We start from the raw sequence: 20,763 nt of genomic DNA, 5'->3' as shown, positions 1-20,763 counted from the left end.
ACAACAAAATAATAAAAATAGATTAAAAAAATGGTTGTATTTTTACACAAAAAATATAACCCCATTCATTGCAGTTTACCTGACACAGGCAACGTGACAAATTATTTTCGTTTTTGTAAAAAAACAAAAAAACAAAAAAACGTAATCTTTTTTTTATTAGAAGGAACGTTGTAATCTTACCAGGGTAACTCATTAGAATTTATTTTTTTCCGTATAACGTTTTTAGACTGTCATGTATACACTTGTCAAAAGCAAATGGTCATCTTAGCTGAATATATCTTTTGACAATAGTTGTAAATTTATCAGACTAAAGTTGTCATTTTACGTCAACTATTTTTGAGGGGGGAAAAGTGTATAATTTTAAGTCGGTTTTTAACACTTTTATGGCGGGTCATATTTATTTTTAAAAATTCTACGAAAACAAAACAAAATACACAAAATAAAATAAAAATGTTTTTAAAACAATGTTTGTTTTTCTTCTGTTTTTAAGACTTTTATGGCAAGACATTTTTTTTCTGAAGAATCCTACATTTAATCAAAACTAAGTACACAAAAAGTTCACAATTTCATAAAGTTCATAATTTGGAGTGAAAAAAATTATTGTTTAAGAGTTTTATGGCAAGACATTTTTTTCTGAAAAATCTCATTAAAACAAAATAATAAAAATAGATTAAAAAAAATGGTTGTATTTTTACACAAAAAATATAACCCCATTCATTGCAGTTTACCTGACATAGACAACGTGACAAATTATTTTTGTTTTTGTAAAAAAATAAAAAAAACGTAATTTTTTTTTATTAGAAGGAATGTAGTAATCTTACCAGGGTAACTCATTAGAATTTTTTTTTTTCCATATAATGTTTTTAGACTGTCATGTATACACTTGTCAAAAGCAAATGGTCATCTTAACTGAATATATCTTTTGACAATAGTTGTAAATTTACCAGACTAAAGTTGTCATTTTACGTCAACTATTTTTGAGGGGGGAAAAGTGTATAATTTTAAGTCGGTTTTTAACACTTTTATGGCGGGTCATATTTATTTTTAAAAATTCTACGAAAACAAAACAAAATACACAAAATAAAATAAAAATGTTTTTAAAACAATGTTTGTTTTTCTTCTGTTTTTAAGACTTTTATGGCAAGACATTTTTTTTCTGAAGAATCCTACATTTAATCAAAACTAAGTACACAAAAAGTTCACAATTTCATAAAGTTCATAATTTGGAGTGAAAAAAATTATTGTTTAAGAGTTTTATGGCAAGACATTTTTTTCTGAAAAATCTCATTACAACAAAATAATAAAAATAGATTTAAAAAATGGTTGTATTTTTACACAAAAATTATAACCCCATTCATTGCAGTTTACCTGACACAGGCAACGTGACAAATTATTTTTGTTTTTGTAAAAAAACAAACAAACAAAAAAAGTAATCTTTTTTTATTAGAAGGAACGTTATAATCTTACCAGGGTAACTCATTAGAATGTATTTTTTTTCCGTATAACGTTTTTAGACTGTCATGTATACACTTGTCAAAAGCAAATGGTCATCTTAACTGAATATATCTTTTGACAATAGTTGTAAATTTACCAGACTAAAGTTGTCATTTTACGTCAACTATTTTTGAGGGGGAAAAAAGTGTATAATTTTAAGTCGGTTTTTAACACTTTTATGCCGGGTCATATTTATTTTAAAGAATTCTACGAAAACAAAACAAAATACACAAAATAACGTAAAAATGTTTTTAAAACAATGTTTGTTTTTCATCTGTTTTTAAGACTTTTATGGCAATACATTTTTTTCTGAAGAATCCTACATTTAATCAAAACTAAGTACACAAACAGTTCAAAATTTCATAAAATTCATAATTTGGAGTGAAAAAAAAGTATTGCTTAAGAGTTTTATGGCAAGAAATTTTTTTCTGAAAAATCTCATTACAACAAAATAATAAAAATAGATTAAAAAAATGGTTGTATTTTTACACAAAAAATATAACCCCATTCATTGCAGTTTACCTGACACAGGCAACGTGACAAATTATTTTCGTTTTTGTAAAAAAACAAAAAAACAAAAAAACGTAATCTTTTTTTTATTAGAAGGAACGTTGTAATCTTACCAGGGTAACTCATTAGAATTTATTTTTTTCCGTATAACGTTTTTAGACTGTCATGTATACACTTGTCAAAAGCAAATGGTCATCTTAGCTGAATATATCTTTTGACAATAGTTGTAAATTTATCAGACTAAAGTTGTCATTTTACGTCAACTATTTTTGAGGGGGGAAAAGTGTATAATTTTAAGTCGGTTTTTAACACTTTTATGGCGGGTCATATTTATTTTTAAAAATTCTACGAAAACAAAACAAAATACACAAAATAAAATAAAAATGTTTTTAAAACAATGTTTGTTTTTCTTCTGTTTTTAAGACTTTTATGGCAAGACATTTTTTTTCTGAAGAATCCTACATTTAATCAAAACTAAGTACACAAAAAGTTCACAATTTCATAAAGTTCATAATTTGGAGTGAAAAAAATTATTGTTTAAGAGTTTTATGGCAAGACATTTTTTTCTGAAAAATCTCATTACAACAAAATAATAAAAATAGATTTAAAAAATGGTTGTATTTTTACACAAAAATTATAACCCCATTCATTGCAGTTTACCTGACACAGGCAACGTGACAAATTATTTTTGTTTTTGTAAAAAAACAAACAAACAAAAAAAGTAATCTTTTTTTATTAGAAGGAACGTTATAATCTTACCAGGGTAACTCATTAGAATGTATTTTTTTTCCGTATAACGTTTTTAGACTGTCATGTATACACTTGTCAAAAGCAAATGGTCATCTTAACTGAATATATCTTTTGACAATAGTTGTACATTTACCAGACTAAAGTTGTCATTTTACGTCAACTATTTTTGAGGGGGAAAAAAGTGTATAATTTTAAGTCGTTTTTTAACACTTTTATGCCGGGTCATATTTATTTTAAAGAATTCTACGAAAACAAAACAAAATACACAAAATAACGTAAAAATGTTTTTAAAACAATGTTTGTTTTTCATCTGTTTTTAAGACTTTTATGGCAATAAATTTTTTTCTGAAGAATCCTACATTTAATCAAAACTAAGTACACAAACAGTTCAAAATTTCATAAAATTCATAATTTGGAGTGAAAAAAAAGTATTGCTTAAGAGTTTTATGGCAAGAAATTTTTTTCTGAAAAATCTCATTACAACAAAATAATAAAAATAGATTAAAAAAATTGTTGTATTTTTACACAAAAAATATAACCCCATTCATTGCAGTTTACCTGACACAGGCAACGTGACAAATTATTTTCGTTTTTGTAAAAAAACAAAAAAACAAAAAAACGTAATCTTTTTTTTATTAGAAGGAACGTTGTAATCTTACCAGGGTAACTCATTAGAATTTATTTTTTTTCCATATAATGTTTTTAGACTGTCATGTATACACTTGTCAAAAGCAAATGGTCATCTTAACTGAATATATCTTTTGACAATAGTTGTAAATTTACCAGACTAAAGTTGTCATTTTACGTCAACTATTTTTGAGGGGGGAAAAGTGTATAATTTTAAGTCGGTTTTTAACACTTTTATGGCGGGTCATATTTATTTTTAAAAATTCTACGAAAACAAAACAAAATACACAAAATAAAATAAAAATGTTTTTAAAACAATGTTTGTTTTTCTTCTGTTTTTAAGACTTTTATGGCAAGACATTTTTTTTCTGAAGAATCCTACATTTAATCAAAACTAAGTACACAAAAAGTTCACAATTTCATAAAGTTCATAATTTGGAGTGAAAAAAATTATTGTTTAAGAGTTTTATGGCAAGACATTTTTTTCTGAAAAATCTCATTACAACAAAATAATAAAAATAGATTTAAAAAATGGTTGTATTTTTACACAAAAATTATAACCCCATTCATTGCAGTTTACCTGACACAGGCAACGTGACAAATTATTTTTGTTTTTGTAAAAAAACAAACAAACAAAAAAAGTAATCTTTTTTTATTAGAAGGAACGTTATAATCTTACCAGGGTAACTCATTAGAATGTATTTTTTTTCCGTATAACGTTTTTAGACTGTCATGTATACACTTGTCAAAAGCAAATGGTCATCTTAACTGAATATATCTTTTGACAATAGTTGTAAATTTACCAGACTAAAGTTGTCATTTTACGTCAACTATTTTTGAGGGGGAAAAAAGTGTATAATTTTAAGTCGGTTTTTAACACTTTTATGCCGGGTCATATTTATTTTAAAGAATTCTACGAAAACAAAACAAAATACACAAAATAACGTAAAAATGTTTTTAAAACAATGTTTGTTTTTCATCTGTTTTTAAGACTTTTATGGCAATAAATTTTTTTCTGAAGAATCCTACATTTAATCAAAACTAAGTACACAAACAGTTCAAAATTTCATAAAATTCATAATTTGGAGTGAAAAAAAAGTATTGCTTAAGAGTTTTATGGCAAGAAATTTTTTTCTGAAAAATCTCATTACAACAAAATAATAAAAATAGATTAAAAAAATGGTTGTATTTTTACACAAAAAATATAACCCCATTCATTGCAGTTTACCTGACACAGGCAACGTGACAAATTATTTTCGTTTTTGTAAAAAAACAAAAAAACAAAAAAACGTAATCTTTTTTTTATTAGAAGGAATGTTGTAATCTTACCAGGGTAACTCATTAGAATTTATTTTTTTCCGTATAACGTTTTTAGACTGTCATGTATACACTTGTCAAAAGCAAATGGTCATCTTAGCTGAATATATCTTTTGACAATAGTTGTAAATTTATCAGACTAAAGTTGTCATTTTACGTCAACTATTTTTGAGGGGAAAAAAAGTGTATAATTTTAAGTCGGTTTTTAGCACTTTTATGGCGGGTCATATTTATTTTAAAAAATTCTACGAAAACACAACAAAATACACAAAATAAAGTAAAAATGTTTTTAAAACAATGTTTGTTTTTCATCTGTTTTTAAGACTTTTATGGCAAGACATTTTTTTTCTGAAGAATCCTACATTTAATCAAAACTAAGTACACAAAAAGTTCAAAATTTCATAAAGTTCATAATTTGGAGTGAAAAAAATGATTGTTTAAGAGTTTTATGGCAAGACATTTTTTTCTGAAAAATCTCATTAAAACAAAATAATAAAAATAGATTAAAAAAAATGGTTGTATTTTTACACAAAAAATATAACCCCATTCATTGCAGTTTACCTGACATAGACAACGTGACAAATTATTTTTGTTTTTGTAAAAAAATAAAAAAAACGTAATTTTTTTTTATTAGAAGGAATGTAGTAATCTTACCAGGGTAACTCATTAGAATTTTTTTTTTTTCCGTATAACGTTTTTAGACTGTCATGTATACACTTGTCAAAAGCAAATGGTCATCTTAGCTGAATATATCTTTTGACAATAGTTGTAAATTTACCAGACTAAAGTTGTCATTTTACGTCAACTATTTTTGAGGGGGAAAAAGTGTATAATTTTAAGTCAGTTTTTAACACTTTTATGGCGGGTCATATTTATTTTAAAAAATTCTACGAAAACAAAACAAAATACACAAAATAAAATAAAAAATTTTTAAAACAATGTTTGTTTTTCATCTGTTTTTAAGACTTTTATGGCAAGACATTTTTTTTCTGGAGAATCCTACATTTAATCAAAACTAAGTACACAAACAGTTCAAAATTTCATAAAGTTCATAATTTGGAGTGAAAAAAATTATTGTTTAAGAGTTTTATGGCAAGACATTTTTTTCTGAAAAATCTCATTACAACAAAATAATAAAAATAGATTAAAAAAATGGTTGTATTTTTACACAAAAAATATAACCCAATTCATTGCAGTTCACCTGACACAGGAAACGTGACAAATTATTTTTGTTTTTGTAAAAAAAAAACGTAATCTTTTTTTATTAGAAGGAACGTTGTAATCTTACCAGGGTAACTCATTAGAATTTATTTTTTTCCGTATAACGTTTTTGGACTGTCATGTATACACTTGTCAAAAGCAAATGGTCATCTTAGCTGAATATATCTTTTGACAATAGTTGTAAATTTACCAGACTAAAGTTGTCATTTTACGTCAACTATTTTTGAGGGGGGAAAAAAGTGTATAATTTTAAGTCGGTTTTTAACACTTTTATGGCGGGTCATATTTATTTTAAAGAATTCTACGAAAACACAACAAAATACACAAAATAAAGTAAAAATGTTTTTAAAACAATGTTTGTTTTTTATCTGTTTTTAAGACTTTTAAGGCAAGACATTTTTTACTGAAGAATCCTACATTTAATCAAAACTAAGTACACAAAAAGTTCACAATTTCATAAAGTTCATAATTTGGAGTGAAAAAAATTATTGTTTAAGAGTTTTATGGCAAGAAATTTTTTTCAGAAAAATCTCATTACAACAAAATAATAAAAATAGATTAAAAATGTATTTTGTATTTTTACACAAAAAATATAACCCCATTCATTGCAGTTTACCTGACACAGGCAACGTGACAAATTATTTTTGTTTTTGTAAAAAAAAAAAAAAAAAAAGTAATCTTTTTTTTATTAGAAGGAACGTTGTAATTTTACTCATTAGAATTTATTTTTTTCCGTATAACGTTTTTAGACTGTCATGTATACACTTGTCAAAAGCAAATGGTCATCTTAGCTGAATATATCTTTTGACAATAGTTGTAAATTTACCAGACTAAAGTTGTCATTTTACGTCAACTATTTTTGAGGGGGAAAAAGTGTATAATTTTAAGTCGTTTTTTAACACTTTTATGGCGGGTCATATTTATTTTAAAGAATTCTACGAAAACAAAACAAAATACACAAAATAAAATAAAAATGTTTTTAAAACAATGTTTGTTTTTCATCTGTTTTTAAGACTTTCATGGCAAGACATTTTTTTTCTGAAGAATCCTACATTTAATCAAAACTAAGTACACAAAAAGTTCAAAATTTCATAAAGTTCATAATTTGGAGTGAAAAAAATGATTGTTTAAGAGTTTTAGGGCAAGACATTTTTTTCTTAAAAATCTCATTACAACAAAATAATCAAAATAAATAAAAAATGTATTTTGTATTTTTACACACAAAATATAACCCCATTCATTGCAGTTTACCTGACACAGGCAACGTAACAAATTATTTTTGTTTTTGTAAAAAAAAAAAAAAAAAAAAACGTAATCTTTTTTTATTAGAAGGAACGTTGTAATCTTACCAGGGTAACTCATTAGAATTTATTTTTTTCCGTATAACGTTTTTAGACTGTCATGTATACACTTGTCAAAATTTCATAAAGTTCATAATTTGGAGTGAAAAAAATTATTGTTTAAGAGTTTTATGGCAAGACATTTTTTTCTGAAAAATCTCATTACAACAAAATAATAAAAATAGATTAAAAAATGGTTGTATTTTTACACAAAAAATATAACCCCATTCATTGCAGTTTACCTGACACAGGAAACGTAACAGATTATTTTTGTTTTTGTAAAAAAAAAAAACATAATTTTTTTTATAAGAAGGAACGTTGTAATCTTACCAGGGTAACTCATTAGAATTTATTTTTTTCCGTATAACGTTTTTAGACTGTCATGTATACACTTGTCAAAAGCAAATGGTCATATTAGCTGAATATATCTTTTGATAATAGTTGTAAATTCACCAGACTAAAGTTGTCATTTTACGTCAACTATTTTTGAGGGGAAAAAAAGTGTATAATTTTAAGTCGGTTTTTAACACTTTTATGGCGGGTCATATTTATTTTAAAGAATTCTACGAAAACAAAACAAAATACACAAAATAAAATACAAATGTTTTTAAAACAATGTTTGTTTTTCATCTGTTTTTAAGACTTTCATGGCAAGACATTTTTTTTCTGAAGAATCCTACATTTAATCAAAACTAAGTACACAAAAAGTTCAAAATTTCATAAAGTTCATAATTTGGAGTGAAAAAAATTATTGTTTAAGAGTTTTATGGCAAGACATTTTTTTCTTAAAAATCTCATTACAACAAAATAATCAAAATAAATAAAAAATGTATTTTGTATTTTTACACAAAAAATATAACCCCATTCATTGCAGTTTACCTGACACAGGCAACGTAACAAATTATTTTTGTTTTTGTAAAAAAACAAACAAAAAAAAAAACGTAATTTTTTTTATAAGAAGGAACGTTGTAATCTTACCAGGGTAACTCATTAGAATTAATTTTTTTCCGTATAACGTTTTTAGACTGTCACATGTATACACTTGTCAAAAGCAAATGGTCATCTTAGCTGAATATATCTTTTGACAATAGTTGTAAATTTACCAGACTAAAGTTGTCATTTTACGTCAACTATTTTTGAAGGGGAAAAAGTGTATAATTTTAAGTCGGTTTTTAGCACTTTTATGGCGGGTCATATTTATTTTAAAAAATTCTACGAAAACACAACAAAATACACAAAATAAAGTAAAAATGTTTTTAAAACAATGTTTGTTTTTCATCTGTTTTTAAGACTTTTATGGCAAGACATTTTTTTTCTGAAGAATCCTACATTTAATCAAAACTAAGTACACAAAAAGTTCAAAATTTCATAAAGTTCATAATTTGGAGTGAAACAAATTATTGTTTAAGAGTTTTATGGCAAGACATTTTTTTCTGAAAAATCTCATTACAACAAAATAATAAAAATAGATTAAACAAGTATTTTGTATTTTTACACAAAAAATATAACCCCATTCATTGCAGTTTAACTGACACAGGCAACGTGACAAATTATTTTTGTTTTTGTAAAAAAACAAACAAATAAAAAAACATAGTCTTTTTTTATTAGAAGGAACATTGTAATTTTACTCATTAGAATTTATTTTTTTCTGTATAACGTTTTTAGACTGTCATGTATACACTTGTCAAAAGCAAATGGTCATCTTAGCTGAATATATCTTTTGACAATAGTTGTAAATTTACCAGACTAAAGTTGTCATTTTACGTCAACTATTTTTGAGGGGGAAAAAAGTGTATAATTTTAAGTCGGTTTTTAACACTTTTATGGCGGGTCATATTTATTTTAAAGAATTCTACGAAAACACAACAAAATACACAAAATAAAATAATTTTTTTTTAAAACAATGTTTGTTTTTCATCTGTTTTTAAGACTTTTATGGCAAGACATTTTTTTTCTGAAGAATCCTACATTTAATCAAAACTAAGTACACAAAAAGTTCAAAATTTCATAAAGTTCATAATTTGGAGTGAAAAAAATTATTGTTTAAGAGTTTTATGGCAAGACATTTTTTTCTGAAAAATCTCATTACAACAAAATAATAAAAATAGATTTAAAAAATGGTTGTATTTTTAAACAAAAAATATAACCCCATTCATTGCAGTTCACCTGACACAGGCAACGTGACAAATTATTTTTGTTTTTTGTAAAAAAAAAAAAACAAAACAAAAACGAAATCTTTTTTTATTAGAAGGAACGTTGTAATCTTACCAGGGTAACTCATCAGAATATTTTTTTTTTCCGTATAATGTTTTTAGACTGTCATGTATACACTTGTCAAAAGCAAATGGTCATCTTAGCTGAATATATCTTTTGACAATAGTTGTACATTTGCCAGACTAAAGTTGTCATTTTACGTCAACTATTTTTGAGGGGAAAAAAAGTGTATAATTTTAAGTCGGTTTTTAACACTTTTATGGCGGGTCATATTTATTTAAAAAAAATCTACGAAAACAAAACAAAATACACAAAATAAGATAAAAATGTTTTTAAAACAATGTTAGTTTTTTTATCTGTTTTTAAGACTTTTATGGCAAGACATTTTTTTTTCTGAAAAATCCTACATTTAATCAAAACTAAGTACACAAAAAATTCAAAATTTCATAATTTGGTGGGGGAAAAAAATATTGTTTAAGACTTTTATGGCAAGACATTTGGTGCGAATGCTCCAATGCTGAAGTTGAAGTGAAATGCTGACAGATTGTAATATTTCTAGAAGCACTGCTCTCGAGGAAATGTTGTTGTACTTTTTAAGTCCAATGACAATAAAATGTTTCTACTTTAAAAAAAAAAAAATAATAATAATAATTTAAAAAAAAATATATATATTTTTTTTTAAATGATGAATTTATCTGTTTTTAAGACTTTTATGGCAATACATTTTTTTCTGAAGAATCCTACAGTGCTTCTAAAATAATTTTCTATTGAACTAACGTCGCCCAGTTTTCTATGAGTGGTCTACATATGCAAATAAATCAAATTAAGTTAATAATAAAAGTGGCAGTAGGCAAACTTTATTTTTATTTTTTTCCCCAAGTATGATGAGTGGTCAGCATCCAGAAGATGTCTTTAGCTCTACTGGCGCAATAGAATGTTGCTAATACTGTCAGTGTGAAAGTGTTTACAATCAACTCCAAATGAATGCTGACTTTAACATTGGTTGTGTTGCTGCTGTGTTGGAATATAAATTATATAATTGATAATTAATATAAAAGATATAATTGTTCATAGATGAACAGGTGATCGAAGAGCTATACATTTTCCTTTTTGTCTTTCTCATGCACTCTGGATCATTATTATTAGTTCAGTTTATTTGCCAAATAACTATTTTTGAATTGTATAATATTTATTTTTATTTTTTATAAATATTTATTTTAATATTTATTTTTTTTAAATATTTTTTTACTTTCTCCGCGACTCAAAATGATCGACTGCTGATCGTCGTCAATCAGAAAGTTGTCTGATGTGGGTTTTAAAGACCCACTCATTGCCGCTCCTCTCCCACATTGTCCTACCACCTGCTAGGCGTTGTCCGCAGCAGGACTGGGCGCAGGGTTGACCGAGGCCGTGGTGGTCAATCCCTTCGAGGTGGTCAAAGTCAGTCTTCAGGCCAACAGGAACGCCTTCCAAGAGGTGAGTAGCATACCAGACAATATGTCTTTCTTCATACGTCACCTTTTGCCCACTTTTGGACGTTTTCCCCCAACAGCAACCGTCCTCGTTTGGCCAGGCCAGACGCATCATCAACTCGGACGGCTTCGGGCTGAAGGGTCTGAACAAGGGACTGACGTCCACGCTCGGACGCCACGGAGTTTTCAACATGATCTACTTTGGCTTCTATTTCAACGTCAAAGACGCCATTCCTGCTAACTCGGTAAAGTACAAATCCCGACCCATCAAGTTAACATGCTAAGACCAAAAAAACTATCCAAGTAGACTCATAATAAATACTGACTGGTATACACACATAATACATACTGACTAGTATACACACATAATAAATACTGACTGGTATACACACATAATAAATACTGACTGGTATACACACATAATACATACTGACTGGTATACAAACATAATAAATACTGACTGGTATACACACATAATAAATACTGACTGGTATACACACATAATAAATACTGACTGGTATACACACATAATAAATACTGACTGGTATACAAACATAATAAATACTGACTGGTATACACACATAATAAATACTGACTGGTATACACACATAATAAATACTGACTGGTATACACACATAATACATACTGACTAGTATACACACATAATAAATACTGACTGGTATACACACATAATAAATACTGACTGGTATACACACATAATACATACTGACTGGTATACAAACATAATAAATACTGACTGGTATACACACATAATAAATACTGACTGGTATACACACATAATAAATACTGACTGGTATACACACATAATAAATACTGACTGGTATACAAACATAATAAATACTGACTGGTATACACACATAATAAATACTGACTGGTATACACACATAATAAATACTGACTGGTATACAAACATAATAAATACTGACTGGTATACACACATAATAAATACTGACTGGTATACACACATAATAAATACTGACTGGTATACACACATAATACATACTGACTAGTATACACACATAATAAATACTGACTGGTATACACACATAATAAATACTGACTGGTATACACACATAATACATACTGACTGGTATACAAACATAATAAATACTGACTGGTATACACACATAATAAATACTGACTGGTATACACACATAATAAATACTGACTGGTATACACACATAATAAATACTGACTGGTATACAAACATAATAAATACTGACTGGTATACACACATAATAAATACTGACTGGTATACACACATAATAAATACTGACTGGTATACACACATAATAAATACTGACTGGTATACACACATAATAAATACTGACTGGTATACAAACATAATAAATACTGACTGGTATACACACATAATAAATACTGACTGGTATACACACATAATAAATACTGACTGGTATACACACATAATAAATACTGACTGGTATACACACATAATAAATACTGACTGGTATACAAACATAATAAATACTGACTGGTATACACACATAATAAATACTGACTGGTATACACACATAATAAATACTGACTGGTATACAAACATAATAAATACTGACTGGTATACACACATAATAAATACTGACTGGTATACACACATAATAAATACTGACTGGTATACACACATAATAAATACTGACTGGTATACACACATAATACATACTGACTGGTATACACACATAATACATACTGACTGGTATACACACATAATAAATACTGACTGGTATGGACCAGTGTTGGACGGTCTGACAGGATGATGGGCCAGTGTTGGACGGTCTGACAGGATGATGGGCCAGTGTTGGACGGTCTGACAGGATGATGGGCCAGTGTTGGATGGTCTGACAGGATGATGGGCCAGTGTTGGACGGTCTGACAGGATGATGGGCCAGTGTTGGATGGTCTGACAGGATGATGGGCCAGTGTTGGATGGTCTGACAGGATGATGGGCCAGTGTTGGATGGTCTGACAGGATGATGGGCCAGTGTTGGACGGTCTGACAGGATGATGGGCCAGTGTTGGATGGTCTGACAGGATGATGGGCCAGTGTTGGACGGTCTGACAGGATGATGGGCCAGTGTTGGGCGGTCTGACAGGATGATGGGCCAGTGTTGGATGGTCTGACAGGATGATGGGCCAGTGTTGGGCGGTCTGACAGATGATGGGCCAGTGTTGGATGGTCTGACAGGATGATGGGCCAGTGTTGGAAGGTCTGACAGGATGATGAGCCAGTGTTGGATGGTCTGACAGGATGATGGGTCAGTGTTGGATGGTCTGACAGGATGATGGGCCAGTGTTGGACGGTCTGACAGGATGATGGGCCAGTGTTGGATGGTCTGACAGGATGATGGGCCAGTGTTGGATGGTCTGACAGGATGATGGGCCAGTTTTGGACGGTCTGACAGGATGATGGGCCAGTGTTGGACGGTCTGACAGGATGATGGGCCAGTGTTGGATGGTCTGACAGGATGATGGGCCAGTGTTGGACGGTCTGACAGGATGATGGGCCAGTGTTGGATGGTCTGACAGGATGATGGGCCAGTATTGGACGGTCTGACAGGATGATGGGCCAGTGTTGGATGGTCTGACAGGATGATGGGCCAGTGTTGGATGGTCTGACAGGATGATGGGCCAGTGTTGGATGGTCTGACAGGATGATGGGCCAGTGTTGGATGGTCTGACAGGATGATGGGCTAGTGTTGGACGGTCTGACAGGATGATGGGCCAGTGTTGGATGGTCTGATAGGATGATGGGCCAGTGTTGGGAGGTCTGACAGGATGATGGGCCAGTGTTGGATGGTCTGACAGGATGATGGGCCAGTGTTGGATGGTCTGACAGGATGATGGGCCAGTGTTGGATGGTCTGACAGGATGATGGGCCAGTGTTGGATGGTCTGACAGGATGATGGGCCAGTGTTGGACGGTCTGACAGGATGATGGGCCAGTGTTGGATGGTCTGACAGGATGATGGGCCAGTGTTGGACGGTCTGACAGGATGATGGGCCAGTGTTGGGCGGTCTGACAGGATGATGGGCCAGTGTTGGATGGTCTGACAGGATGATGGGCCAGTGTTGGGCGGTCTGACAGATGATGGGCCAGTGTTGGATGGTCTGACAGGATGATGGGCCAGTGTTGGAAGGTCTGACAGGATGATGAGCCAGTGTTGGATGGTCTGACAGGATGATGGGTCAGTGTTGGATGGTCTGACAGGATGATGGGCCAGTGTTGGACGGTCTGACAGGATGATGGGCCAGTGTTGGATGGTCTGACAGGATGATGGGCCAGTGTTGGATGGTCTGACAGGATGATGGGCCAGTTTTGGACGGTCTGACAGGATGATGGGCCAGTGTTGGACGGTCTGACAGGATGATGGGCCAGTGTTGGATGGTCTGACAGGATGATGGGCCAGTGTTGGACGGTCTGACAGGATGATGGGCCAGTGTTGGATGGTCTGACAGGATGATGGGCCAGTATTGGACGGTCTGACAGGATGATGGGCCAGTGTTGGATGGTCTGACAGGATGATGGGCCAGTGTTGGATGGTCTGACAGGATGATGGGCCAGTGTTGGATGGTCTGACAGGATGATGGGCCAGTGTTGGATGGTCTGACAGGATGATGGGCTAGTGTTGGACGGTCTGACAGGATGATGGGCCAGTGTTGGATGGTCTGATAGGATGATGGGCCAGTGTTGGGAGGTCTGACAGGATGATGGGCCAGTGTTGGATGGTCTGACAGGATGATGGGCCAGTGTTGGACGGTCTGACAGGATGATGGGCCAGTGTTGGATGGTCTGACAGGATGATGGGCCAGTGTTGGACGGTCTGACAGGATGATGGGCCAGTGTTGGATGGTCTGACAGGATGATGGGCCAGTGTTGGACGGTCTGACAGGATGATGGGCCAGTGTTGGATGGTCTGACAGGATGATGGGCCAGTGTTGGACGGTCTGACAGGATGATGGGCCAGTGTTGGATGGTCTGACAGGATGATGGGCCAGTGTTGGATGGTCTGACAGGATGATGGGCCAGTGTTGGATGGTCTGACAGGATGATGGGCCAGTGTTGGACGGTCTGACAGGATGATGGGCCAGTGTTGGATGGTCTGACAGGATGATGGGCCAGTGTTGGATGGTCTGACAGGATGATGGGCCAGTGTTGGATGGTCTGACAGGATGATGGGCCAGTGTTGGACGGTCTGACAGGATGATGGGCCAGTGTTGGATGGTCTGACAGGATGATGGGCCAGTGTTGGACGGTCTGACAGGATGATGGGCCAGTGTTGGGCGGTCTGACAGGATGATGGGCCAGTGTTGGATGGTCTGACAGGATGATGGGCCAGTGTTGGGCGGTCTGACAGATGATGGGCCAGTGTTGGATGGTCTGACAGGATGATGGGCCAGTGTTGGAAGGTCTGACAGGATGATGAGCCAGTGTTGGATGGTCTGACAGGATGATGGGTCAGTGTTGGATGGTCTGACAGGATGATGGGCCAGTGTTGGACGGTCTGACAGGATGATGGGCCAGTGTTGGATGGTCTGACAGGATGATGGGCCAGTGTTGGATGGTCTGACAGGATGATGGGCCAGTTTTGGACGGTCTGACAGGATGATGGGCCAGTGTTGGACGGTCTGACAGGATGATGGGCCAGTGTTGGATGGTCTGACAGGATGATGGGCCAGTGTTGGACGGTCTGACAGGATGATGGGCCAGTGTTGGACGGTCTGACAGGATGATGGGCCAGTATTGGACGGTCTGACAGGATGATGGGCCAGTGTTGGATGGTCTGACAGGATGATGGGCCAGTGTTGGATGGTCTGACAGGATGATGGGCCAGTGTTGGATGGTCTGACAGGATGATGGGCCAGTGTTGGATGGTCTGACAGGATGATGGGCTAGTGTTGGACGGTCTGACAGGATGATGGGCCAGTGTTGGATGGTCTGATAGGATGATGGGCCAGTGTTGGGAGGTCTGACAGGATGATGGGCCAGTGTTGGATGGTCTGACAGGATGATGGGCCAGTGTTGGACGGTCTGACAGGATGATGGGCCAGTGTTGGATGGTCTGACAGGATGATGGGCCAGTGTTGGACGGTCTGACAGGATGATGGGCCAGTGTTGGATGGTCTGACAGGATGATGGGCCAGTGTTGGACGGTCTGACAGGATGATGGGCCAGTGTTGGATGGTCTGACAGGATGATGGGCCAGTGTTGGATGGTCTGACAGGATGATGGGCCAGTGTTGGACGGTCTGACAGGATGATGGGCCAGTGTTGGATGGTCTGACAGGATGATGGGCCAGTGTTGGATGGTCTGACAGGATGATGGGCCAGTGTTGGATGGTCTGACAGGATGATGGGCCAGTGTTGGACGGTCTGACAGGATGATGGGCCAGTGTTGGATGGTCTGACAGGATGATGGGCCAGTGTTGGACGGTCTGACAGGATGATGGGCCAGTGTTGGGCGGTCTGACAGGATGATGGGCCAGTGTTGGATGGTCTGACAGGATGATGGGCCAGTGTTGGGCGGTCTGACAGATGATGGGCCAGTGTTGGATGGTCTGACAGGATGATGGGCCAGTGTTGGAAGGTCTGACAGGATGATGAGCCAGTGTTGGATGGTCTGACAGGATGATGGGTCAGTGTTGGATGGTCTGACAAGATGATGGGCCAGTGTTGGACGGTCTGACAGGATGATGGGCCAGTGTTGGATGGTCTGACAGGATGATGGGCCAGTGTTGGATGGTCTGACAGGATGATGGGCCAGTTTTGGACGGTCTGACAGGATGATGGGCCAGTGTTGGACGGTCTGACAGGATGATGGGCCAGTGTTGGATGGTCTGACAGGATGATGGGCCAGTGTTGGATGGTCTGACAGGATGATGGGCCAGTGTTGGATGGTCTGACAGGATGATGGGCCAGTGTTGGATGGTCTGACAGGATGATGGGCCAGTGTTGGACGGTCTGACAGGATGATGGGCCAGTGTTGGATGATCTGACAGGATGATGGGCCAGTGTTGGATGGTCTGACAGGATGATGGGCCAGTGTTGTACGGTCTGACAGGATGATGGGCCAGTGTTGTATGGTCTGACAGGATGATGGGCCAGTGTAGGACGGTCTGACAGGATGATGGGCCAGTGTTGGACGGTCTGACAGGATGATGGGCCAGTTTTGGATGGTCTGACAGGATGATGGGCCAGTGTTGGACGGTCTGACAGGATGATGGGCCAGTGTTGGACGGTCTGACAGGATGATGGGCCAGTGTTGGATGGTCTGACAGGATGATGGGCCAGTGTTGGGCGGTCTGACAGATGATGGGCCAGTGTTGGATGGTCTGACAGGATGATGGGCCAGTGTTGGATGGTCTGACAGGATGATGGGCCAGTGTTGTATGGTCTGACAGGATGATGGGCTAGTGTTGGACGGTCTGACAGGATGATGGGCCAGTGTTGGACGGTCTGACAGGATTATGGGCCAGTTTTGGATGGTCTGACAGGATGATGGGCCAGTGTTGGACGGTCTGACAGGATGATGGGCCAGTGTTGGGCGGTCTGACAGGATGATGGGCCAGTGTTGGATGATCTGACAGGATGATGGGCCAGTGTTGGGCGGTCTGACAGATGATGGGCCAGTGTTGGATGGTCTGACAGGATGATGGGCCAGTGTTGGACGGTCTGATAGGATGATGGGCCAGTGTTGGATGGTCTGACAGGATGATGGGCCAGTGTTGGACGGTCTGACAGGATGATGGGCCAGTGTTGGGCGGTCTGACAGGATGATGGGCCAGTGTTGGATGGTCTGACAGGATGATGGGCCAGTGTTGGGCGGTCTGACAGATGATGGGCCAGTGTTGGATGGTCTGACAGGATGATGGGCCAGTGTTGGACGGTCTGACAGGATGATGGGCCAGTGTTGGATGGTCTGACAGGATGATGGGCCAGTGTTGGAGGGTCTGACAGGATGATGGGCCAGTGTTGGGCGGTCTGACAGGATGATGGGCCAGTGTTGGATGGTCTGACAGGATGATGGGCCAGTGTTGGGCGGTCTGACAGATGATGGGCCAGTGTTGGATGGTCTGACAGGATGATGGGCCAGTGTTGGAAGGTCTGACAGGATGATGAGCCAGTGTTGGATGGTCTGACAGGATGATGGGTCAGTGTTGGATGGTCTGACAGGATGATGGGCCAGTGTTGGACGGTCTGACAGGATGATGGGCCAGTGTTGGATGGTCTGACAGGATGATGGGCCAGTGTTGGATGGTCTGACAGGATGATGGGCTAGTGTTGGACGGTCTGACAGGATGATGGGCCAGTGTTGGACGGTCTGACAGGATTATGGGCCAGTTTTGGATGGTCTGACAGGATGATGGGCCAGTGTTGGACGGTCTGACAGGATGATGGGCCAGTGTTGGATGGTCTGACAGGATGATGGGCCAGTGTTGGGCGGTCTGACAGATGATGGGCCAGTGTTGGATGGTCTGACAGGATGATGGGCCAGTGTTGGAAGGTCTGACAGGATGATGGGCCAGTGTTGGATGGTCTGACAGGATGATGGGTCAGTGTTGGATGGTCTGACAGGATGATGGGCCAGTGTTGGACGGTCTGACAGGATGATGGGCCAGTGTTGGATGGTCTGACAGGATGATGGGCCAGTGTTGGATGGTCTGACAGGATGATGGGCCAGTTTTGGACGGTCTGACAGGATGATGGGCCAGTGTTGGACGGTCTGACAGGATGATGGGCCAGTGTTGGATGGTCTGACAGGATGATGGGCCAGTGTTGGATGGTCTGACAGGATGATGGGCCAGTGTTGGATGGTCTGACAGGATGATGGGCCAGTGTTGGATGGTCTCACAGGATGATGGGCCAGTGTTGGACGGTCTGACAGGATGATGGGCCAGTGTTGGATGGTCTGACAGGATGATGGGCCAGTGTTGGATGGTCTGACAGGATGATGGGCCAGTATTGGACGGTCTGACAGGATGATGGGCCAGTGTTGGATGGTCTGACAGGATGATGGGCCAGTGTTGGATGGTCTGACAGGATGATGGGCCAGTTTTGGACGGTCTGACAGGATGATGGGCCAGTGTTGGACGGTCTGACAGGATGATGGGCCAGTGTTGGACGGTCTGACAGGATGATGGGCCAGTGTTGGATGGTCTGACAGGATGATGGGCCAGTTTTGGACGGTCTGACAGGATGATGGGCCAGTGTTGGATGGTCTGACAGGATGATGGGCCAGTGTTGGATGGTCTGACAGGATGATGGGCCAGTGTTGGGCGGTCTGACAGATGATGGGCCAGTGTTGGATGGTCTGACAGGATGATGGGCCAGTGTTGGAAGGTCTGACAGGATGATGGGCCAGTGTTGGATGGTCTGACAGGATGATGGGTCAGTGTTGGATGGTCTGACAGGATGATGGGCCAGTGTTGGACGGTCTGACAGGATGATGGGCCAGTGTTGGATGGTCTGACAGGATGATGGGCCAGTGTTGGATGGTCTGACAGGATGATGGGCCAGTTTTGGACGGTCTGACAGGATGATGGGCCAGTGTTGGACGGTCTGACAGGATGATGGGCCAGTGTTGGATGGTCTGACAGGATGATGGGCCAGTGTTGGATGGTCTGACAGGATGATGGGCCAGTGTTGGATGGTCTGACAGGATGATGGGCCAGTGTTGGATGGTCTCACAGGATGATGGGCCAGTGTTGGACGGTCTGACAGGATGATGGGCCAGTGTTGGATGGTCTGACAGGATGATGGGCCAGTGTTGGATGGTCTGACAGGATGATGGGCCAGTATTGGACGGTCTGACAGGATGATGGGCCAGTGTTGGATGGTCTGACAGGATGATGGGCCAGTGTTGGATGGTCTGACAGGATGATGGGCCAGTTTTGGACGGTCTGACAGGATGATGGGCCAGTGTTGGACGGTCTGACAGGATGATGGGCCAGTGTTGGACGGTCTGACAGGATGATGGGCCAGTGTTGGATGGTCTGACAGGATGATGGGCCAGTTTTGGACGGTCTGACAGGATGATGGGCCAGTGTTGGATGGTCTGACAGGATGATGGGCCAGTGTTGGATGGTCTGACAGGATGATGGGCCAGTGTTGGAGGGTCTGACAGGATGATGGGCCAGTGTTGGGCGGTCTGACAGCCAGTCTCTCCAAAACCAATCATCGACATGACGCAAGCTCATCTGAGCGCGCTCAGTGCTGTCACGCCGCCACTTGAGGACCAAAAATGGACGGACGTGTTTGCTTAAGACTTAGAAGTCACCGAAATGCTCTTCTTGGGTTGCTTCCTTCTTGTAGTTCTTCTGAGGGCGTCCACCGTGTCCACTGGCTGTTGTCATCTTATTTGTTTTATTTTTTTACAAATCAAGTTTGGCCTCTTTTTGTTTTGTTTTGTAACAGTAATACGTCTGTGTGGAGTGGCAGCCCAATTACCCAAATGGTCCCCATATGCGTCCCCCAAGTCTGCCTCCGTGAGCCTTCTTCTCAGCCAATCAGAGCGCCGCACCGCAGTCAGAAACCCCGAATCTTAGTCCCGCCCTCATCGCCCCCACTACCTCGCCGCCATTTGCAGTCCTATGCACTCTGGCGTGTCAAAGAATATTAGGGCCATACTCGCATGACAAAATTATTACACTGTTTCTTTTTTTTCACCCAGATGTATCAAGAAAAAAATATATATATATATTTATTTTTGAGCGGGAAAAGTTGTATCCTTCAAAATAATTAGGAAACTAATTTTGGAAAAAAGACAAGGATAATTAATTATTATTT

At 37.6% G+C, this 20,763-nt stretch overlaps 1 protein-coding gene across 1 annotated transcript in view; it reads left to right on the top strand.

The window, feature by feature from the left end:
• The window catches only part of slc25a21 (solute carrier family 25 member 21), a 336,413-nt gene that overhangs the window by 305,282 nt on the left and 10,368 nt on the right, over positions 1 to 20,763 (top strand). The window contains exons 7-8 of the mRNA XM_061968045.2: positions 10,842 to 10,949; positions 11,026 to 11,190. Of these exons, the coding sequence (XP_061824029.1) occupies positions 10,842 to 10,949; positions 11,026 to 11,190 (273 nt within the window). The remainder of the gene's footprint in view (positions 1 to 10,841; positions 10,950 to 11,025; positions 11,191 to 20,763) is intronic.

This window comes from Nerophis lumbriciformis, linkage group LG08 (assembly GCF_033978685.3).
Source record: "Nerophis lumbriciformis linkage group LG08, RoL_Nlum_v2.1, whole genome shotgun sequence".
NCBI classification, from domain to species: domain Eukaryota; kingdom Metazoa; phylum Chordata; class Actinopteri; order Syngnathiformes; family Syngnathidae; genus Nerophis; species Nerophis lumbriciformis.
This window is presented reverse-complemented; position numbering and strand designations above follow the sequence as displayed.